The 22,380-nt window shown below is 43.7% G+C and overlaps 1 protein-coding gene across 9 annotated transcripts in view; it reads left to right on the top strand.

Annotated features, from left to right (window-relative positions):
• The window catches only part of LOC137346782 (tyrosine-protein phosphatase non-receptor type 3-like), a 360,471-nt gene that overhangs the window by 129,206 nt on the left and 208,885 nt on the right, over positions 1–22,380 (top strand). For 5 of the 9 annotated variants that reach the window (XM_068010633.1, XM_068010662.1, XM_068010653.1 and 2 more), the window contains 4 exons: positions 9,485–9,592; positions 9,702–9,744; positions 15,920–15,989; positions 17,389–17,433. In XM_068010633.1, the coding sequence (XP_067866734.1) occupies positions 9,485–9,592; positions 9,702–9,744; positions 15,920–15,989; positions 17,389–17,433 (266 nt within the window). Of the gene's footprint in view, positions 1–9,484; positions 9,593–9,701; positions 9,745–15,919; positions 16,005–17,388; positions 17,434–22,380 lie in introns of those variants that run through there. The other 4 variants (XM_068010672.1, XM_068010679.1, XM_068010688.1 and 1 more) reach the window with 2 other exon arrangements.

Below are 22,380 nucleotides of genomic sequence, written 5' to 3'. Positions count from 1 at the left end.
TGTGTCAGGAGTGTCAATTCATCCAATAAACCATTAAACTCAAGGGGAGGATTGCTATTGTGGTCAGTGAGGTGATGTAGTAGAAAAATCAGCAATAGGAAGACGGGCCATTTCTCACACTGTGGTTGCCACAAGCCAATTTAACTCGTGATGGTCTCTGTTTGTGCAACTTCTGCACCTGCTCGTAAAATGTGTCTGAAGACAGGGCAGCCAACAAAAGGGCAGTAATCTCCAAATCAGGAGAATTATAAAGGGTGAAGCAGATAGTACTTCAGAAGAGTCACGTAAAACAGAAAAGCAGAGTGGGACAGGAAGGGTCAGAGAGTTTAACGCTAGGTAGCCAAGACTAGCTTATTCATCTTGACAGGCTGTTAAACCAGGGCCTGGATTCTAAAATTCAGAAATAATAGAATCTCTCATGGACAAAATGTCATTTACTCACCAAAGCTAGTGACAAAATTAGATAAACACAATTACAAATAAAGAGCACCCTTCAGTCCCACCAATAAAACGATTCTCTTAAATTCACTTATGTCTATATCTCAGTCTATCACTGTTGATTCTGATTCAGCTCTGACAAGATAATTAATAAAATGCTTTTCTGCAAAAGGTTGAGAGGTTGTTACTGCATGTATTATTCAGTTACAAAATGTTTAGTCACTATCTGTAAGATTGTACTCCAGACTAGCCAATTCATGTCCAAACCAAATCTATTACCTGTTAGCAAATGTGCACTTTTAATGTAATGTATTATATGATGCAGACAACTCTCAAATGACATTGGCCACTCAGGTTATCTGCCCTCAAACTGGCTAGTAAATAATGCACACTGCACTTACTGATCTTTGACATACTTGTAAAACTTTCCCTTTAATCCAATTCGCAGCCAACAAAATCCGTTAACGACTGTTTCTAACATGATCATTGAAACATAATACATTTTTTACTATGTCTTCCCTGACAGTTTTTACAACTGCAAATGCAGAATAGATTTTGTCAAGGAACCGTAGACAGGTTATCATAGATTAAGGTTTATTAAAGCTATCCGTAGCATTGTATTTACTAACTATTGTATATGGGTCAGCGGCACCCTGTTTTTGCCAATTATCCCAGAGGAAAATTTTGAATCATTCAAAGCCAATACTGGATGACAGTTCCAGAATTACCAAATCACAGCAATAAGTTTTAAAAGCAAGTGTTCTTAGCTGATCCAAGTGAACTAAATCCCTTGAAAAAATTATCAAAATATATTGACATCAAGAAAAAAAACAAGACAAGTGTTGAATGCAAAATTGCTAACAACATGCTGAGCAACAGTTTTTTTCATACATGCAGGAATGGATGATGGGGCTAATACTGTGCCTAAATGCAAGCAGATTCATAAGGTCTTGGATCTTCTAGGCACGTTGGCCAGTCAGTGGTAGAGGCTGTTCATCTGCACAAGTATAAAAGAGAACTGGATGGAGGCAAGGAGTTACAAGCCCAGTAAGGGTAAGGTTGAGAACTCTTTGGATAGCACATTTATAGATGTAGTCACACAGCAGTTTAAGAGTATGCAGGGAGAAAGGGAATGCCAGGCAGTCAAGAAGAAACAGGCAGGTAGTGCAGGAGACCCCTGGGTGCATCTCACTCCAACCGATATTCAGTCTTGAATATGAAGGAAGGTGATGGTTCATCTGGGGAGTGCAGCCAGAGCCAAAACCATGGCATCATGGCTGGCACCTGCAGTGCTGTTAGGAAAGGAGTTCCAGGATTTTGATGCGGCAATATAGTTCCAAGTCAGGATTGTATGTGGCTTGGAGGGGAGCTTGCAGGTGGTGGTGTTCCCATGCATCTACTGCCCTTGTCCTTCCAGGTGGTAGAGGTCGTGGGTTTGGAAGGTGCTGTCTAAGGAGCCTTGGTGTGTTGCAGTGGCAATAACGGAAACATGGCTTAAAAATGGCGAGGACTGGGCACTTAACATATAAGGATATAAAATGTTCAGAAAAGACAGAGAAGGGAAAAAAAGGGATGTGTGGTGGTAGTACTGATTAGGGAAGACATTGCAGTGTTGGAAAGGGAGGATATCTTTGAAAGGGCAAGGACAGAATCCATTTTGTTAGAGCACCTGGAGTGCTAATCAGTTTGCATCAAGTTCAAATCTATAATTAGCCTAAACTGTAGTCGGTGCACAGGATGCATTATGTTGTGCACTGCATATCAGGAACTTAGAGGAGGACAAGTGTAATGTAAGTTAGCTGACAATGCAAATTTAGGTGGGAAAGTAAACTGAGAGGAGGACGCAAAGAGGCTGTAAAGGGCTATAGATGGGTTAAGTGAGTGGGCAAGAATATGGCAGATGGAGTATAGTGTCAGGAAGTGTGAAGTTATTCACTTTGGAAGGAAAAATAGAAAAGCAGAATATTTTTTTAAATGGTGGTAGATGGGAAATGTTGATATTCAGAGGGACCTGGGTGTATTTGTACGTGAATCACAAAGATAATATGCACGTACAGCAAGCAATTGGTACGTTAGCCATTATCACAAAGGGATTAGAGAACAAAAGTAAAGAATTCTTACTGCAATTGTTTAGGGCTTTTGCGAAACCACATCTGGAGTAGGATGTAGAGTTCTGATTGCCTTACCTAGGGAAGGATATACTAGCCTTGGACAGAGTGCAGCTTAAGGTTCACTGAATGAGGGGATTGTCCTCTGAGGATTGACTGATTAGACTGGGTCTATATTCTTTGGAATTTAGAATGAGAAGTGATCTGATTGAAACATACTGAATTCTTAAGGGACTTGATAGGGTAGATGCTGGGTTGATGTTTGTCCCCTGACCGGGGAGTCTAGAACTAGGGGTCAGCCATTTAGGACTGAGATGAGAAGAAACTTTCTCACTCAAAGGCTTGTGGATCTTTGGAATTCTCTGTCCCAGAGGGCTGTGGTGCTTAGTCGTTGAATATATTTAGGACACAGTTTGATAGATTTTTGGATACCAAGGGAATTAAGCCATGTGGGGATAGTATAGGAAGGTAGAGTTGAAGTAGAAGAGCAGCCATGATTGTACTGAATGATGGAGCAGGCTCAAAGAGCCAAATGGCCTGCTCCTGCTCCAATTTCTGATGTTTTTGTGTCCAGATCCGTACTCCCAGGAGTTTTTTTCACAACCTATTAGATTTCAGTTGGCAACTGACAGAAATTTACAGCAAGTGCTTTGGCTTAGGAGATTATAGCAGGTGGTACTCTGTAGATTTTTGAAGCTTCACCCCTGTCATTTTGTCAGAAAAGACTAGACTGAAACGCTTGCGACCATCTTCAGCTGTAAGTACTGAGTGGATAATCCATCTCATTCTTGTCCTGAGGTCCCCAGCGTCACAGATGTCAGTCTTCAGCCAATTCAATTCACTCCACGTGATATCAAAAAATGGCTGTGCGCACTGGATTTAGTAAAGGCTGTGGGCCCCGACAACATCCCACCTGTAGTGCTGAAGATCTGTGCTCCAAAACTATCCGTGCCTCTAGTCAAGCTGTTCCAGCAGTTACAACACTGGCATCTGCCTGAAAGTGGAAAATTGCCCATGTTTGTTCTGTTCACAAGAACAGGACAAATCCAATCTGGCCAATACCACCCGATCAGTCTACTCAGTCATCAGCAAAATGTCAGAAGGTGTTGACAATGCTATCAAACAATACTTGCCAATAACCTGCTGACTGCTCAGTGTGGGTTCCATTAGGACCACTTGGTTCCAGATCTCATTACAGTCTTAATCCAAACATGGAGAAAAGAACTGAATTCCAGAGGTGAGGTGAGAGTGACTGTCCTTGACAGCAGCAGCATTTGACTGAGTATGGTACCGAGGAGCCAGAGTAAAATTAAGGGGATCGGAGATCTTAAAACTCCCACAACAGAGGTTGTGTCTTCATTGTTCGTAGGGTGCTTCTGGCACACTGTAAATCTTCTACCTTTGATCTTAGGGTACTTCTGGCACCCTGTAGAATTTCCAGTCTGCAGGTGGTTCTCGTGCAAGTCCCAATCAGGTTTTTGGACATCTCGTCGTTCGTGCAGTTAACAGATCAAAGAAAAGTGATGTAGAGGGCAGGAATTCCACCTCATTAGCACCTTAACTCTCAGCCTGTATTTACTGCTTATGTTCATTGGAGAAGCCCCAGAAATCTCAGGGCAGTATTATGGGGCGGAGACATGATACCACTCTTCTAACTGACATCCCTCATCCCTGCAAAAATCCTTGTAAACCTCCACTGTACCCTTTCTAATGCCTTTACATATTTTCTGAAATGTGGTGCCCAAAATTGTAAACAGTACTCCAGCTGCGGCCTAACCAGTGATTTATAAAGTTCCAGCATGATTTCTTTGCTTTCATATTCTGCTTCTCTGTAAGCCCAAGTAACCCATATGCTTTTTTAAGCACCTTATCGACTTGCCATGCTACCTTTAAGGATCTGTGTGTATGGATACGAAGGCCTCTCTGCTCATCTACACTTGATAAAATCTTGCCATTTATAGTATACTGTATTTCCAAAGTGGATCACTTCACACTTCTGCACTTTGAATTCCATCTGCCATGCTTTGCCCATTTACCCATTCTGTCTATGTCATCTTGAAGGCTATAACTATCCTCATCGCCATCTACTACTTTGCGAAGTTTTGTATCATCTGCAAACTTTATCATGCTGCTTCCTGCAGCATAGTCTAGGTTGTTTATAAAAATTGCACAGAGTAATGGACCCAAAACTTACCCTTGGGGAACACCACTACAAACCACCTTCCAGTCTGAAAAACATCCATCCACCACCGCCATTTGCTTCCTGTCACTGAACCAATTTTGTATCCATATCGCCACTTTCCCCTTCATTCCATGGGCTTCCAGTTATATGTAATAAGCCTCCTGTTTGGCACTTTGTCAAATTTCTTCCAGAAGTGCACATAGATAAGATCTATTGCACGACCCGGATCAATCTTCTTTGTTATCTCATCAAGATAAATCCATGCTGGTTCTCCTTGATTAACAAATGCCTTTCCAAATGAAAGTTATTTTTGTCCCTTGTGATTCTCGTGTAAAGTGCAATGATTGAAACTGCAAGAATTCAATGTGAAGAGTTATAAAAATTGTCTTTTCTTTCAAAAGAAAAAGTGGACAATGTGCTTTAAAAAAAAATGGTCACTGAAGGTCAAAGACCTTGTCTTTGTATATTCAAACTGTCTGGCAATGACAAAAGAATACATTCAAAGCTAAGAGGTGTCACTTACACCCATTCTGAACCCATCAACAGACATTTTTGGAACAAAGAAGGTGTGAAGAAGCCACATCCTGGGCCATTGTCAGTCTTTGAGGAAAATTTCTGTCTCATAACAGAGGCAAGATGTAAGAGACTTGTAGCTTAAAAGGTACCTTTCTCTCTCTCCCTCCCTCTTTCTCTCTCTCCCTCCCTCTTTTATATATATATATATATATTTATATATTTATATATATATATATATTTATATATATATATATATATATATATATATATATATATTTATATATATATATATATATATATATATATATATATATATATAAATATATTTATATATATATATATATATATAAATATATTTATATATATATATATATATATATATTTATATATAAATATATATATATATAAATATATAAATATAAATATATATATATAAATATATATTTATAATGAGCTGGGAGAATCCAGCAAGCCCAAAAAAGGTGCCCTGCTGTGAATTCTACATTTTAACCTGTGCAGCAGAGAATTGGAAGTTTTTTTTTATTCATTCATGGGATGTGGGCGTCACTGGCCAGGCCAGCATTTATTGCCCATCCCTAATTGCCCTTGAGAAGGTGGTGGTGAGCTGCCTTCTTGAACCGCTGCAGTCCATGTGAGGTAAGTACACCCACAGTGCTGTTAGGAAGGGAGTTCCAGGATTTTGACCCAGTGACAGTGAAGGAACGGTGATATAGTTCCAAGTCAGGATGGTGTGTGATTTGGACGGGAACTTGCAGGTGGTGATGTTCCTATGCATCTGCTGCTGTTGTCCTTCGAGATGGTAGAGGTCGTGGGTTTGGAAGGTGCTGTCTAAGGAGCCTTGGTGTATTGCTGCAGTGCATCTTGTAGATGGTACTCACTGCTGCCACTGTGCGTCGGTGGTGGAGGGAGTGAATGTTTGTGGACTGGGTGCCAATCAAGCGGGCTGCTTTGTCCTGGATGGTGTCAAGCTTTTTGAGTGTTGTTGGAGCTGCACCCATCCAGGCAAGTGGAGAGTATTCCATCACACTTCTGACTTGTGCCTTGTAGATGGTAGACAGGCTTTGGGGAGTCAGGAGGTGAGTTACTCATGAGTTATTTATTGAGCGATATGCCTTATCCCAAAATTGCTACAACTGCACAGGCGTATGTGTGTGACATTCAATGGCATTACGATCCTCTCCAACAATTGCAAGACTTTTCCCCACTCCCCCCTGCCCTCAAAACTTAACTCCTGCCCCCTCCCCACCAACGTACCGCCTTGGATCTCCAAATGGAGATCCGAAGGTGCGGGGGTTCCGACACCGGCCAAGAATATGGCAATGGGATGGCCATCGCGACGAGGTAAGTATTAATTCTTTAATTAAAAAAATTAGCATTTTAATTAGGTTTCCATCACCGATTGGCGGGGGGCTGCCGATAATATGGGGCGGGCTGTTCCCTGCATCGAGGCATATGGCGGGCCTGACCTGGAAGTGTTTTCCGCGCTCCCCCGCCACAACCCCTGACGTCAGGCAGGCTGGTAAAATCCAGCCCATCATCTGCTTCCTTTGTGAAGACAGATGCAAAGTATTAATTTAATACTTTAGCCATGTCCTTATTTTTTATATGAAGATTTACCTTTGGGTTCTTAATAGGCCCAACATTTTCCTCTGCTAACTGCATGCACTTTATATGTTTATAAAATATTTTAGGGTTCAATTTAATGTTGTCATCTCTCCCATTCTCATTCTCTCCCAATCGGTCATTTTTCCTCCCAGCCACTTACACCCATTGCTTCCTCTACCCGTTCATCTTTGCACTACCCGTTACCCTGCCTACCCACTCCTCACTACCACTAATACTTTATTCTTCACTCAGTCAAGTCCTGGATCCTTCCTCCTTGCTCCACTGTCACTCACTTCACCTTTAACTCTCAACATAACAAAGGTGAAGTAATTAGTTGACATTAAAATTTAACTTGCGTTGTTTGAAAATTAAGGTAAAGTTAAATGAAGAAAGATTCTCTCTTACACCTTGGGCTGAATTTTATTCTCTCACCGCCGTGCGGCCCACACATGTGGGCCGTGCGCCGTCATACTGCCGCGATCTATCATGTGGCAGCTCAAGATAATACACCGGCTGTCCACTCCCCCAATCACGTCGTGGGGGTGGGCTCTGCGACACCAGCAATGGCGTCAGCTGCCTGTGTGCAGGCGCTGGTGCTATTTTTAAAGAGCAGCCAGACTTGCCACTAAATTTAAATATTTAAAAACGTACCCCCCAGTACGCCACAATAAAAAATATCGACTCTACCACCTCTCCATAACACTTACAGATAATAGTTGCCCTGTCCCCCACCCATCCCCCCCAAAAGGACTTACATGCAAGACCTGACCCCCCCCACCCCCAACAACTGTTCAAAGTGCAACAGTGAACCCTTCGCCTCCCCCCCACCCACCCTATTAATGCACATTTGACCCCGTACCCCACCCCCCGCCGCCCCCGCACTACACTGAAAATCCTAAGTACTCCATTCCCCACCTCGGTGGCATCAGCTTTTCCTGGATGGGAAAGTGAAGGCGCATGAGTGCTGGCCGCCGATCAGAAGATCCTGGGCAGCAGGTAAGATCGCTGACAATTTTATTAAAATGTGTTCATTTTCTTAATTTTCATATTCAAAGTCGGGTCCCGTTGCCCAGTGGCGGGCGGCCGCCATGGAACCTCGCTGCCGCCGGGAAGATCGGGCCTGGCATTCCCAGCGCTGGGCTCTGTGACGGTCCACTGCCGGTACAATCTTCCGGCACCCCCCGCCTCTCCGTCATGGATTCCGATGTCCGACCCTCAACAAATTCCAGCCTCTTTATCTAAATATACTTCAAAATCTATGGACCTCAAAACAAAATTTCTAACTGTCAATTCAGCGTCGTCAATCCACAGGTTGCAGCATATTATTAAGCTTCCACACCCAATTGGAAAAAACAGCCAAATTTAAACACTCTAGTAACCCCCAGAATGAAACAGACCAAACCAAGTATCTTTAGACAACAACAAATTAACTATTTATTAAAAAAACTAAATTTTAAACACTAGACATAGGTTTATCTTAACAAAGACCTTATAACTTATTTTCTCCTAACTCCCACATTCACACACACACACTCAAAAAAAACTAACAGTTAGCTGGTTTTAAAAGTGGAGTTTTTAAAAATTAGGTGTCTCTTAAGAATAAATAAAACAAATAAGTTTCTGTAGGTTATGTTCCTGATGGATGAGGTCTTCTGATGTGCAAAATAATCCAAGGTCACTTGAAGTCTTCACATGGATTTGATGAAAGTAGTCCTTCAGTAGATAGGCATTCAACTCTTCGGCTGCAGCAAGCATTAAATGATAAGCACAGCAATACAAATGGTTTCTTGAAAAAGAAGGCTTTTCTTCTTTACTTAGGGAATTAACTTAGCTTGTCACTCCTTGTAGAATTTTTGCAGAGAGGAAATAGCTTTCTTTCTCTTCAGTTCGCCTCACTGAAAAGTCTCTCAGAACCAACTGGTTTCTGCCAGTTCCACGCATAGCCAAGTGGAAGCATTACCATGTGACCTCTGTCTCTCTCTCTCCTGCTGTTGTCCAGGGTAGCAAAAAATGCAGCTGTGGCAAACTATGTCTCCAGAACGTTCTCTCCCTTAAAGGTGCACTGTTTTTAACATAGTCTTAAAGGCACACATACTTCTTAATCTGGGGAGAAAAATAATTACAGGTCCGTGACAATATAGAATTTGTCCTTTAATTGTTCAAATTTATTTGAGGAAAAGATACTGAACAGAAACTGTTGAAGAAAAATATATCTGTACGATTGAACACTACTGATGTATCTTGGGAAACTACATACTCTATAGATGCTTAGACTGCACAATCCAAACTCAGTTCACAGCTTTAAGAAAAAAATATCAAATCCAAGTCCAAGCTTTTGGGAGCGGTTGAGATCTTCAAATAAAAACTTTTAATGAAGTCATTAAAAGCCACGCAAGACAATACAGTGGATAAATTTAATTGTTATTGTGATTTTTAAATTTTATTTCATTTTGTTTAAACACTTATTATGGATACTAGATAATTCAGTTAATAGAAAAAATGGTGGATGGGAAAATATTTCAGAAGGCACTTTGAGTGTGTTGTGGGCCCCTGGTGCCCAAATTATACAATCTCAGGGTGATATGCTGTTATTATGAAACCATATTTTTTGCAGAAACAAGATGCTGGTCAAGTTCTGTTGGATATGGCCTATAAACAACTGGACTTGATTGAAAAAGAATATTTTGGTTTACAATTTATAGATGACTCAATAGAGAGTCCTGTAAGTATATTTTATTTTTAAAATTTGAACAATTTTTCTTCTATGCATGCATTTTGTTACTAACTTGATCGTAAAATCTAATATGGATTTACTAATATTTCATGCACAGAGGTGGCTTGAACCTAGCAAACCTATCAGGAAACAGCTTAAAGGTAAGCGTAGTGACTTACTGTAACTAAATGTTATTAACCTCCCAAAACTGCTCAATTGAATTATTTAACCACAGTTTTAGTTGCTTCCTTAAAGTAAAATAGAAATAATGCAAATAAGCTTAATGTCTAGAGTACAAATATATGTAAATATGAAAGAATGTGTGCCTTAATAAACAGGCAGTGATATTTTGGAATGTGCAAAACTTTTTTTTTAAAGTATAAAGGTTTCACTCCCAACTTTTTGAGAAGTCCTTGGCCTTCAAATCATTACCTCTCCAGGTGGCATGGAGCTAACTTGAAATGATCATAAGGAGAACTGTTGAATGGCTCCACGTTACAATACTTGTTCAGATAAAAGGATTTTTCTCCCTTGCCCTCCTGTCCTGAAAATATTGTTGGGTATGCAGTTCCATGCCTCTGCAACCTCACACTCATGGCTGTTTTACTATGAGCCCAAATAGTTAGAGTGTTGGAATATTTGATTATGAGTAAGTATCACAGTCAAGTCTGATCTTGCTGTTGTCCAATATCCACTTGTGGACTTAATCAGGAGGCACTGGAAAACAATCAGAAACTCGGACAGGAATGCTGAGGACAGTTGGTGGGGCCCAAATGACATTGCGAGCTCGGAACACACCAGGGCTTAAACCGAGGAGCTTCTTGTTCTATAACACAAACCATGGTGTAAATGGAAAAAAAATGCAGTATTTATCCAATAAGATGGCAAAATTTGCTTATGTCTTCCTCACAATCTTGGGCAGTTTATTGTATAAGTAAGAGTAGAAATTCTGGTAGTGATACTGCACCACTGATCCGGATGAAACTGACGAGAACAGCTGCCGATACTTCAATCTCCGATCCTGCTGTCTTCACAGTCCAGAGTGTCTGCAGCCACGGCGTGCTGGTAAGTCCATTGAGGTGAAGAAGGAGCTGCGGGACCCGAGAGAAGTCCTGTGAAAAGGTGCCCCGAACACCCAAAACATCCACGAACGGCCCCCCCGGCCGCAACTTCAAAGCGCCCGCGGGAGATGGCTCGGAGAGCATCTGCAGCGCACTGTCGGCAATGCTGCATGCCTTTATTTAAACCACTGCAAAAAAAAACACCCTTAACAAATGTAATCACCTCTAAGTCTGCCAAATGATGCTTCACCTCCCGAAGGACGTGGATGAGCTTTCCGGACGTCGATGGTGGGCACTGAGGAAATGGCTTATTACCTGCACCAGATTCCACCCCCCCCTCCCCCCCCCCCCCTTTACCCCCCTTCCACCCCCCCCCCACCCCCGTCCCCTTCCCTGCTCCACCCTCTCAGCTCACCCCCTCACAACCCCGTCCCAGCCCGCCCCCCCCCCTCGCACCATCTTCACCCCGCACCCCCTTCCCCTGCACCCCCCCCCCCCCCCACCCCCTCCCTCTACCCCTCCCCCTTGCATCCCCTCCTCCCACCGGCACCATCCTACACCTGTGTAGGGGCCCCAACAACCCCACTGCCTTGTGGGCGTCTCGGGAGAGACCAAGGCTAAGGGAGTAAACCCTAACAGAAAATCCGGAGCGGAACCCCGTAGGCGGTCATGTGTCACCTTTGGCATGTTTCCGGCAGTTCCTGCAGCCATACTGGTGCCAAACGTCGTGTCCTGCACTCCTTTGGACCCCACCAGAAAGGCCGAGAGGGGGGTTTTGACGACTGGGCAACTCTCAACCTCCATAAATTTGCCCAGGCATGCGCCATGGAGAGGTCACTCCATAGTTGCCTCACAGCGACTGAAACAACACGGAAGGCAGCAGTTACGGGTTATAAGTCCAGATAAATTGGCGTAGAAACTGGGCGCCACGGGTTGCCTTTGTCGGTGGGAGAGGTCATTGCACCTCACTGGACAGCTACCGCCCGCCTCAAACCGGGCAGCCCCCGGTCAATAAGGTTCTGTCCCGCCACAGTCTGCCTGCTTCAATGGGTGCTTGGAGCTCAGGGTCATTGCCCGAAAGGTGGACTGATACACCGCACCAAACAACATGAAAAAAGGAAAGAAGGTACCAGCCCTTCGCTTTGCAAGCTGGAACGTCAGAACTATGTGTCCTGGCCTGTCGGAAGACCTTACACAAATCAACGATTCTCGGAAGACCGCCATCATTAACAACGAGCTCAGTAGACTCAATGTGGACATTGCAGCACTTCAGGAGACTCGCCTCCCCGCGAGTGGCTCTCTAGCAGAGCAAGACTACACCTTCTTCTGGCAGGGCAGGGATCCTGAAGAACCAAGACAGCATGGAGTGGGCTTCGCCATCAGAAACTCCTTGCTCAGCATGATAGAGCCTCCCTCAAATGGCTCGGAACGCATACTGTCCATCCGACTGCTCACCACCTCTGGTCCAGTACACCTACTCAGCATCTATGCTCCAACACTCTGTTCCGCACCTGAAGCTAAAGACCAGTTCTATGAACAACTCCATAACATCATTAGCAGCATCCCCAACACCGAACACCTATTCCTGCTGGGGGACTTTAATGCCAGGGTTGGGGCCGACCATGACTCATGGCCCTCCTGCCTTGGGCGCTATGGCGTTGGAAGGATGAATGAGAACGGGCAGAGACTGCTTGAGTTGTGTACCTATCATAACCTCTGCATCACCAACTCGTTCTTTCACACTAAACCCTGTCACCAGGTTTCATGGAGGCACCCAAGATCACGTCGTTGGCACCAGCTAGACCTCATTGTCACAAGGCGAGCCGCCTTAAACAGTGTTCAAATCACACGCAGCTTCCACAGTGCGGACTGCGACACCGACCACTCCCTGGTGTGCAGCAAGGTTAGACTCAGACCAAAGAAGTTGCATCATTCCAAGCAGAAGGGCCACCCGCGCATCAACACGAGCAGAATTTCTCACCCACAGCTGTTACAAAAATTTCTAAATTCACTTGTAACAGCCCTTCAAAACACTCCCACAGGGGATGCTGAGACCAAGTGGGCCCACATCAGAGACGCCATCTATGAGTCAGCTTTGACCACCTACGGCAAAAGTGCGAAGAGAAATGCAGACTGGTTTCAATCTCATAATGAAGAGCTGGAACCTGTCATAGCCGCTAAGCGCATTGCACTTTTGAACTACAAGAAAGCCCCCAGCGATTTAACATCCGCAGCACTTAAAGCAGCCAGAAGTACTGCACAAAGAACAGCTAGGCGTTGCGCAAACGACTACTGGCAAGACCTATGCAGTCATATTCAGCTGGCCTCAGACACCGGAAACATCAGAGGAATGTATGATGGCATGAAGAGAGCTCTTGGGCCAACCATCAAGAAGATCACCCCCCTCAAATCTAAATCGGGGGACATAATCACTGACCAACGCAAACAGATGGACCGCTGGGTTGAGCACTACCTAGAACTGTACTCCAGGGAGAATGCTGTCACTGAGACTGCCCTCAATGCAGCCCAGCCTCTACCAGTCATGGATGAGCTGGACATACAGCCAACCAAATCGGAACTCAGTGATGCCATTGATTCCCTAGCCAGCGGAAAAGCCCCTGGGAAGGACAGCATTACCCCTGAAATAATCAAGAGTGCCAAGCCTGCTATACTCTCAGCACTACATGAACTGCTATGCCTGTGCTGGGACGAGGGAGCAGTACCCCAGGACATGCGCGATGCCAACATCATCACCCTCTATAAAAACAAAGGTGACCGCGGTGACTGCAACAACTACCGTGGAATCTCCCTGCTCAGCATAGTGGGGAAAGTCTTTGCTCGAGTCGCTCTGAACAGGCTCCAGAAGCTGGCCGAGCGCGTCTACCCTGAGGCACAGTGTGGCTTTCGTGCAGAGAGATCGACTATTGACATGCTGTTCTCCCTTCGTCAGATACAGGAGAAATGCCGTGAACAACAGATGCCCCTCTACATTGCTTTCATTGATCTCACCAAAGCCTTTGACCTCGTCAGCAGACGTGGTCTCTTCAGACTACTAGAAAAGATCGGATGTCCACCAAAGCTACTAAGTATCATCACCTCATTCCATGACAATATGAAAGGCACAATTCAACATGGTGGCTCCTCATCAGAGCCCTTTCCTATCCTGAGTGGTGTGAAACAGGGCTGTGTTCTCGCACCCACACTTTTTGGGATTTTCTTCTCCCTGCTGCTTTCACATGCGTTCAAATCCTCTGAAGAAGGAATTTTCCTCCACACAAGATCAGGGGGCAGGTTGTTCAACCTTGCCCGTCTAAGAGCGAAGTCCAAAGTACGGAAAGTCCTCATCAGAGAACTCCTCTTTGCTGACGATGCTGCTTTAACATCTCACACTGAAGAATGCCTGCAGAGTCTCATCGACAGGTTTGCGTCTGCCTGCAATGAATTTGGCCTAACCATCAGCCTCAAGAAAACGAACATCATGGGGCAGGATGTCAGAAATGCTCCATCCATCAATATTGGCGACCACGCTCTGGAAGTGGTTCAAGAGTTCACCTACCTAGGCTCAACTATCACCAGTAACCTGTCTCTAGATGCAGAAATCAACAAGCGCATGGGTAAGGCTTCCACTGCTATGTTCAGACTGGCCAAGAGAGTGTGGGAAAATGGCGCACTGACACGGAACACAAAAGTCCGAGTGTATCAGGCCTGTGTCCTCAGTACCTTGCTCTACGGCAGCGAGGCCTGGACAACGTATGCCAGCCAAGAGCGACGTCTCAATTCATTCCATCTTCGCTGCCTTCGGAGAATACTTGGCATCAGGTGGCAGGACTATATCTCCAACACAGAAGTCCTTGAAGCGGCCAACACCCCCAGCTTATACACACTACTGAGTCAGCGGCGCTTGAGATGGCTTGGCCATGTGAGCCGCATGGAAGATGGCAGGATCCCCAAAGACACATTGTACAGCGAGCTCGCCACTGGGATCAGACCCACCGGCCGTCCATGTCTCCGTTATAAAGACGTCTGCAAACGCGACATGAAATCGTGTGACATTGATCACAAGTCGTGGGAGTCAGTTGCCAGCATTCGCCAGAGCTGGCGGGCAGCCATAAAGACAGGGCTAAATTGTGGCGAGTCGAAGAGACTTAGTAGTTGGCAGGAAAAAAGACAGAGGCGCAAGGGGAGAGCCAACTGTGCAACAGCCCCAACAAACAAATTTCTCTGCAGCACCTGTGGAAGAGCCTGTCACTCCAGAATTGGCCTTTATAGCCACTCCAGGCGCTGCTTCACAAACCACTGACCACCTCCAGGCGCGTATCCATTGTCTCTCGAGATAAGGAGGCCCAAAAGAAAGATACTGCACCACTAGTAATATGATAGGCAGAACGTCTATCTAACTGCTTTGTCCCCATTGTAACCTTATCCAAAATCCTGGGCAGATGGTCATTTTAATATTATGGCCAGGTGCCCATGCCAGTAGCAGTGATGTAGCGCACTGCCACTCTTTTCTCCCCCAACCCATCATAGGAATCTCGAGCCTCCCACACTCGCTGGGAGAAGTAGCTCTACTGTAGAGTGTCTGGTAGCAACATTAGGCATTCTCTTCAAGAAATGCCATTAAAAATTGGATAGTAGTCTTCTTGGGCTGCTGGCTTTAAGAATCCAATATGAAATCCGTTTCAATCCAGTTCATAGACAGTGTGGGCTGAAACACACTGTTCTCAAAGGCACTTATAGGGGATGTTCTAGTTATACAATAGTGAAGCTCTTGGAGGTATCAGCTTTCCTCTAATTCTGGTTTCTTAAGTATTCTGAATTTTAATTGCTCCACTGTTAGTGGCTATGCCTTTAGCTGCTAAAAGCATTTGCTCTGGAATTTCCTCATTGTACCTCTCCGCTTCTCTTACCTCTCTTTCATCCTTTAACATGCTCCTTAAAACCTACCTCTTTGACCAAGCTTTTGGTCACCTTCCCTAATATCTCATAATGTGACTTGGTGTCACATTTTATTTTATAACATCCCTTTGAAGTGCCTTGGGACATTTTACTATGTTAAATACAAGTTGTTGTTCTGAGGTTAGGGGTGAGGAATGGTTTTGCAGCAGAGTAGAGGGAGCTTTACTTTACATCTGGTTTTGCTTCACCTGGCTGGAGAGTACTTGATGCAGATACTGGGTGCTTGAAGTGCGAGGACTTCCATTCCCCAGCACTAATAAATTTTTTTTTTTAAGTTTTAATACTTTAAATGTATCTTTTTTCACCCAAAATATTTCAGGAGGTGCACTGAATTTCCGAGTGAGATTTTTTGTAACAGACCCTAATGCTCTGCAGCAAGAACAGACAAGGTAGGCTGAGTGCATGTAAGTACTACTTATTGCACAATACCTCGATATTGTGCGTGTACAGAACCTTTAAAATGTTTTTGCAGTGATCCACAATCCACAAAATTTCATTATTTTGCAATGTTCTGTTCTAATTTAAATCATGCACTTGATGAATGTATAATTCAAAGTCTTGCATCGAACACATTCCATGGTATATTTACCTCCATGGTCATAATAGCAAAATTGACTCAAATAACCACTGGCTGCAATTTTATCCAGAATTCGTTTCTTTTCAGGTAGTTTTGGAGCAGTACTGATATGAAAATGGAGATTAACTGACCTACCCTTGACTCCCCATCCCTGAAAGGTGTCTAGTAGGTTTCCATCCATTCCTGCTGTAGGCAGATTTCTTCAGCTGCTGTATTTTCAGCATGCCACATGCAGATTTTCAGCCCTTTCTGTCTAGAAAATGGAGCAATCAAAGCTCTCCATTCTTTTCAGTAGTCATTGACAAATCAGCAAATGCACAAAGCTGACCAATCTGATTATTTGAACAACTTTTTCTTGGGACAATGGAATAGGAAAATACAATTTGGAACATAGAAATCATATAAAAACTTAAATATTTGTTTTAAAAAAGTTGAAATTATGCATAAGTTTACATATTTCTTATTAGAAACACATTCAGTAAACTTTGCTGCTCATTAGTCTACTGTTTGTAAAATTTTTCAGGTTTCAGTTCTGTTCTCTTCTGTGTTTTCCCTCGGACATCCATCCAATGTGTCCTTGGCTTTGCTCATGTGCAATGTCTGTCCCTCAGTTTCTTGAGGATTTTGCCTGTTTGTGACTTGAGTCTGATTCCTGGTATTGTCTCCCCATGAGCAGCACCATAGTAGTTTGACTCTAAGAAATATGTAGATGTGTTTGTAAGATCCAGTTAGTTACCAAGAACTGCATAAAATGGTGAAAAGCTCTTGATTGCCTTTTAAGCCAGAAAACAAAGTTGTGGTCTCTCTTTTATGATGGGACAAGGTATGTGACTGCCAGAGTTCATGGATAACTTATTGCGACTAGGAACATTATTGTCCAAGTACAAATGTTGGGGAGAAAATTGCAGTCATTTCCATTGTTTCAGCAACAAGAAAGGGCATTGAAATCACTACTGGTTATGTTCCCAATAGTATTATGTGTCAGTGGCAACAAAATTTTGTAGAAAATGTAATGCAAGTTCAGAACTCTTTATATTTTAATTGTGCGTGTTACTGTTGGTAAATTTGGCCCAGGATGTTGTTACTGGGTGATTAGCATGAACATTACCCCAGCTCAAATTTGTAGATCAGACATTGGAACGATCTATTTTTCAAATGCCTTCTGTAATTAGATTATGCACTAATATTTAAAATTTTTGTCTGCTTTTCAGGCACTTGTATTTTTTACAACTGAAGAAGGAGTTTATTGATGGAAGGTAAATATGTTGTGTTTTGTATGCAAAATGTACTCTTCTAGCTGTAGCTTTGGACAGGCCAAAAACTTAAACCTGTATTGATTTCTCCTCGTAACATTTCTGTTTTGAAGATTAAGCAAGTTGGATTGCGTATCAATGATTGGTACGTCTACTGTGGATAAAGAAGTTGTCAAATTGTATAAATATGAGCCTAAAACCCGATTCTGCTTATTGTACTCCAATATAACTTATTTACCTTATTGGCATAATGAGAATATTTCTACAAGATTTTACTTGTGCATATATGTTACTGAATTGCTGCTTTGTTCTGGAGCATTAGGGAATCAGCACAAAAACTCAACTATATTGTCCATTTAAAAAAAAACAAGATGGTTGGGGGGGAAATCCATCCATTTGGGTATCGCCGCTTCAGGTCCTGTGCAGAATACATTGTTTCTCTGGGGGCAGGCAGTGCTGTGGGCCGCTACCTGCACAACTTGCACGGCATTCTTCGATGATATCAATGAGGAAAGCCGTGCTGGTACTGGCCCGCAACATTTTGTGTCCCTGGGGGATCGACGTAGCCTGCGTAGCCCTTGAAGCAGCACTACGCAAACGAATTTCTCCCTCCGATCTCCAATTTGCATTTTTCAACAGTAAGTAAATCCACCTGATAAACAAAATGATTATTCGTTTCCAGACTCCTTATCAAAAATTTTTCCCTTGCCTTTAATGGTCAGAAAGAACAAAAATGAATCCTTTAAAAGAAAAGAAAACATTTTTCTCCCTCATAGCAAAGGAATGACTTTGAAAATGCAGCAACCAATTTGTGTACAGCAAGGTACCATAAACAGCAATGAGACAATTGACCAATTAATCGATTTTGGTGATGTTGGTTGAGGAGGTATGTTAGCTGGGGCACAAGGAGAACTGCCCTACTCTTGTAGCAGTGCTATGGGATCCTCTATGGCAACTTGAAAAGGCAGATGGGGCCTTGGTTTAATATCTCATACGGAAGATGGCACCTTGAACAGTGCAGCATGCTGCATTGAGGCATCAGTCTAGATTGTGTGCTGAAATTTCTGAAGTAGATCTTGAACCCATAACCTGATTACTTGAAAGCAGAGTGCTACTACTGAGTCAAGCTGACGTTTTCTGGCATCATTATTTCCTCGAATCTCAAAAGAAACTTTCCTGTATTGCTCTAACTGCCTCCAAGAAGTTAATTTTTTATTTTTTGCCACACACTTCTCATCCCTTAACAGCTATTAACCTTTTGTGAAGTCCAAGAAAGTCGACATCTTGACAGTTGCTTCCAGAAAGGGTTTTCCATTTGTTTCCTCGTATCTTGCTGATTGATAGGCCATCCTCATCTCAGATCTTGCCTCCAAACCTCTCTGTCGTAATTATTCCATTTTCTCTGTTTGATTGTCTTTATCCTCATCAATTCCAAATATGCTGTTTTTCTGGCTCTTCTCCCTGTATGCTCACTGTGTTGAAAGAAAGAATCAGCAACTGCACTCTACTCGTTCTCTCAGAACCTAAAAACTTGTTACTATTTTTATGCATGTTTTTCCCCGTAGCTATACAGCAGGCAGGATATGTAAGGTGAAAATCTCTGCATAACAGGATGGAAGCCATAGCCAATTTTCTGTATGGAATTTATAAGAGGAGTCTCAGATGGCTGTCTTATTGATTGGTGTCATATTTTTTCAGGCTGACTTAGAGTTTGCTATACAAAACTGCTTCTTCCAAAGTTACTTATGAATATGTTCTCAATTTGTAATTCTTGGAATGCTAGACACACTACAGCAGTAAGCCTGGACTGTTTACATGGAAAATTACAAAGGAAGACAGTCCTTTAAGAAGTTTTCAGGTCATTTATATCAGACCATTATACACGTAATCTTTTTCCAATGCAATATAAAGGATGTCATTAAAAAGTGGAGCTTCAGTTTATAGTTCCATACATTTAGGAAACATTCATTCTTATAATTAGTGTTTTTCAAGTTTGCTCATGTATTCCTTTTTTATTTTTAAAATTCCAGTTAATTCTTAATTTTAAGCACTGTACAATGTCACTGTACACTGTACACTGTACAATGCCAATGACACGGAACACAAAAGTCCGAGTGTATCAGGCCTGTGTCCTCAGTACCTTGCTCTACGGCAGCGAGGCCTGGACAACGTATGCCAGCCAAGAGCGACGTCTCAATTCATTCCATCTTCGCTGCCTTCGGAGAATACTTGGCATCAGGTGGCAGGACTATATCTCCAACACAGAAGTCCTTGAAGCGGCCAACATCCCCAGCTTATACACCCTACTGAGTCAGCGGCGCTTGAGATGGCTTGGCCATGTGAGCCGCATGGAAGATGGCAGGATCCCCAAAGACACATTGTACAGCGAGCTCGCCACTGGTATCAGACCCACCGGCCGTCCATGTCTCCGTTATAAAGACGTCTGCAAACGCGACATGAAATCGTGTGACATTGATCACAAGTCGTGGGAGTCAGTTGCCAGCATTCGCCAGAGCTGGCGGGCAGCCATAAAGACAGGGCTAAATTGTGGCGAGTCGAAGAGACTTAGTAGTTGGCAGGAAAAAAGACAGAGGCGCAAGGGGAGAGCCAACTGTGCAACAGCCCCAACAAACAAATTTCTCTGCAGCACCTGTGGAAGAGCCTGTTACTCCAGAATTGGCCTTTATAGCCACTCCAGGCGCTGCTTCACAAACCACTGACCACCTCCAGGCGCGTATCCATTGTCTCTCGAGATAAGGAGGCCCAAAGAAGACAATGTGTATCTGTGATCTTCCATTGACAAAACTGAGACGTCTGGTTTTTGATGTCATAACTTGACAAAGTATGTTCTGTAGAATTTCACTGGTATGCTATGTAGGGTTTTCAGCCCAAACATATCAGAATCAATTCTAAAAAGGAGAAATAATAATACAAATACATATCTGCAAAAGGTTAAGTAGGACTGATCTACTGCCCTGCTAAATCATTGTCTAAAGTACACAAATTTGGGTTAATTGCCCACACTGTGCCTCCCAATGCCCCTCCCTCCAGCTGCTCCAGCATCATGGCATATCCTTGAGTTGCCACAGTCCTCTTCCTACAAAATGAGAGGTGATATACTCAAAGCATATAAAATTCTTAAGGACTTGACAGGGTAGATGCTGAGTAAAATGTTTCCCTTGCTGGAGAATCAAGAACACAGGTTCACAGTCTCAGAATGAGGGGTCAGCCATTTAGGACTGATTTGAGGAGATATTTCTTCACTCAATCTTTGGAATTCTCTACACCTGAGACCTGTGAATACTCAGTCGTTGATTTTATTTAAGACAGAAGTCAATAAATTTTTGGGCACTGAGGGAACTAAAGGAAATGGGGAAAGTGCTGGAAGTTGGAGTTGAGATGGAAGATCAACTATGATTTTGCTGAATGGCGAAGCAGACTCAAAGGGCCAAATAGCTGACTCCAGCTCCTATTTCTTCTATTCTTATGTTTGGACCCTATGCCCCCTGGGGACACATAGGGCTGCATTTTAAGACTCTGCTGCTGAAGTAGGCAGCGGACGTAAAAAAAAATGTGACCTGTGCGCACGGGCACCACGTCATGGAGCTGCCGTGATTTCAAATGTGGCGGCTCATTTGCATGGCCGTGGCACCCGCCCCCCCACAGTGACTTGGAGGGGCGGGCAAGCTGGCAATGGTGTCCGGCGCCAATGAGCTAGGTAATTAAAATTTTTAAAATCATGTTACTGTAACAGTAAGTGTTATAGTAAGAGTATAAACACAGAGCAGGACTAGAAGTATTAATAACAATTGATTGTTTAAACAGGTACTTTTAATTTAATTTAAATCAAACACAGCATCAAACATCCAAATATTTAACATCCAAATTAATTAAGTAGAATAGAGATGGCTGGGCAGGCGATGTGTTGCAGCTGTAGTATGTGGGAGCTGGTGGACGCTGGTGTGATCCACAGTGGCCACATCTACAGCAAGTGTTGGCTACTTGAGGACCTTCGGCTCAGAATTGATGAGCTGGAGTCCGAGCTGCGGACACTGCGACACATCAGGGAGAGAGAGAGTTACCTGGACACTGTGTTTCAGGAGACAGTCACACCCCTTAGATTAATTACATCAAATTTGGACCGTGGTCAGGGACAGGAGAGTGTGACTGAGTGAGGCAGGTATGGGGATCCAGAATTTAGCTTTGGAGGAGTCTCAGCCAGTGCCCTTATCCAATAGGTATGAGGTTCTTGATCCTCGATGTGAACGAGGGCACAGACTGCAGGGAGGATGAGCGAACTGACCACAGCACCGTGGTTCAGAGTGCCATTCAAGTGGAGGGAGAAAAGAGAAATGTAGTAGTAATAGGGGATAGCACAATTAGGGGAATAGAAACTGTTCTCTACAGCAAAGACAGGGAGTCCCGAAGGCTGTGTTGCCTACCTGGTGCCAACGTTAAAGAACAAAGAACAGTACAGCACAGGAACAGGTCATTCGGCCCTCCAAGCCTGCGCCGATCTTGATGCCTGCCGAAACTAACACCTTCTCCACTTCCGGGGCCCATATCCCTCTATTCCCTTCCTATTCATATATTTGTCAAGATGTCTCTTAAACGTCGCTATAGTATCTGCTTCCACCACCTCCCCTGGCAGCAAGTTCCAGGCACTCACCACCCTCTGTATTAAGGACTTCTCTTCTGGGCTGGAGAGGAACTTGGAATGGGAAGGGGAAGGATCAGTTGTCGTGGTCCACGTAGGCACCAACGACATAGGTAGGACTAGGAAAGAGGTTCTGCTGAGGGACTGTGAGCAGCTCGGGGCTAAATTAAAAAGCAGAATCACAAAGGTAATCTCCGGATTACTACCTGAGCCACGAGCAAATTGGCGTAGGGTAAATAAGATTAGAGAGGTAAACGCGTGCCTTAAAGATTGGCGTGGGAGAAATAGGTTCC

This window comes from Heterodontus francisci, chromosome 2, assembly GCF_036365525.1.
Source record: "Heterodontus francisci isolate sHetFra1 chromosome 2, sHetFra1.hap1, whole genome shotgun sequence".
Lineage (NCBI taxonomy): Eukaryota > Metazoa > Chordata > Chondrichthyes > Heterodontiformes > Heterodontidae > Heterodontus > Heterodontus francisci.
This window is presented reverse-complemented; position numbering and strand designations above follow the sequence as displayed.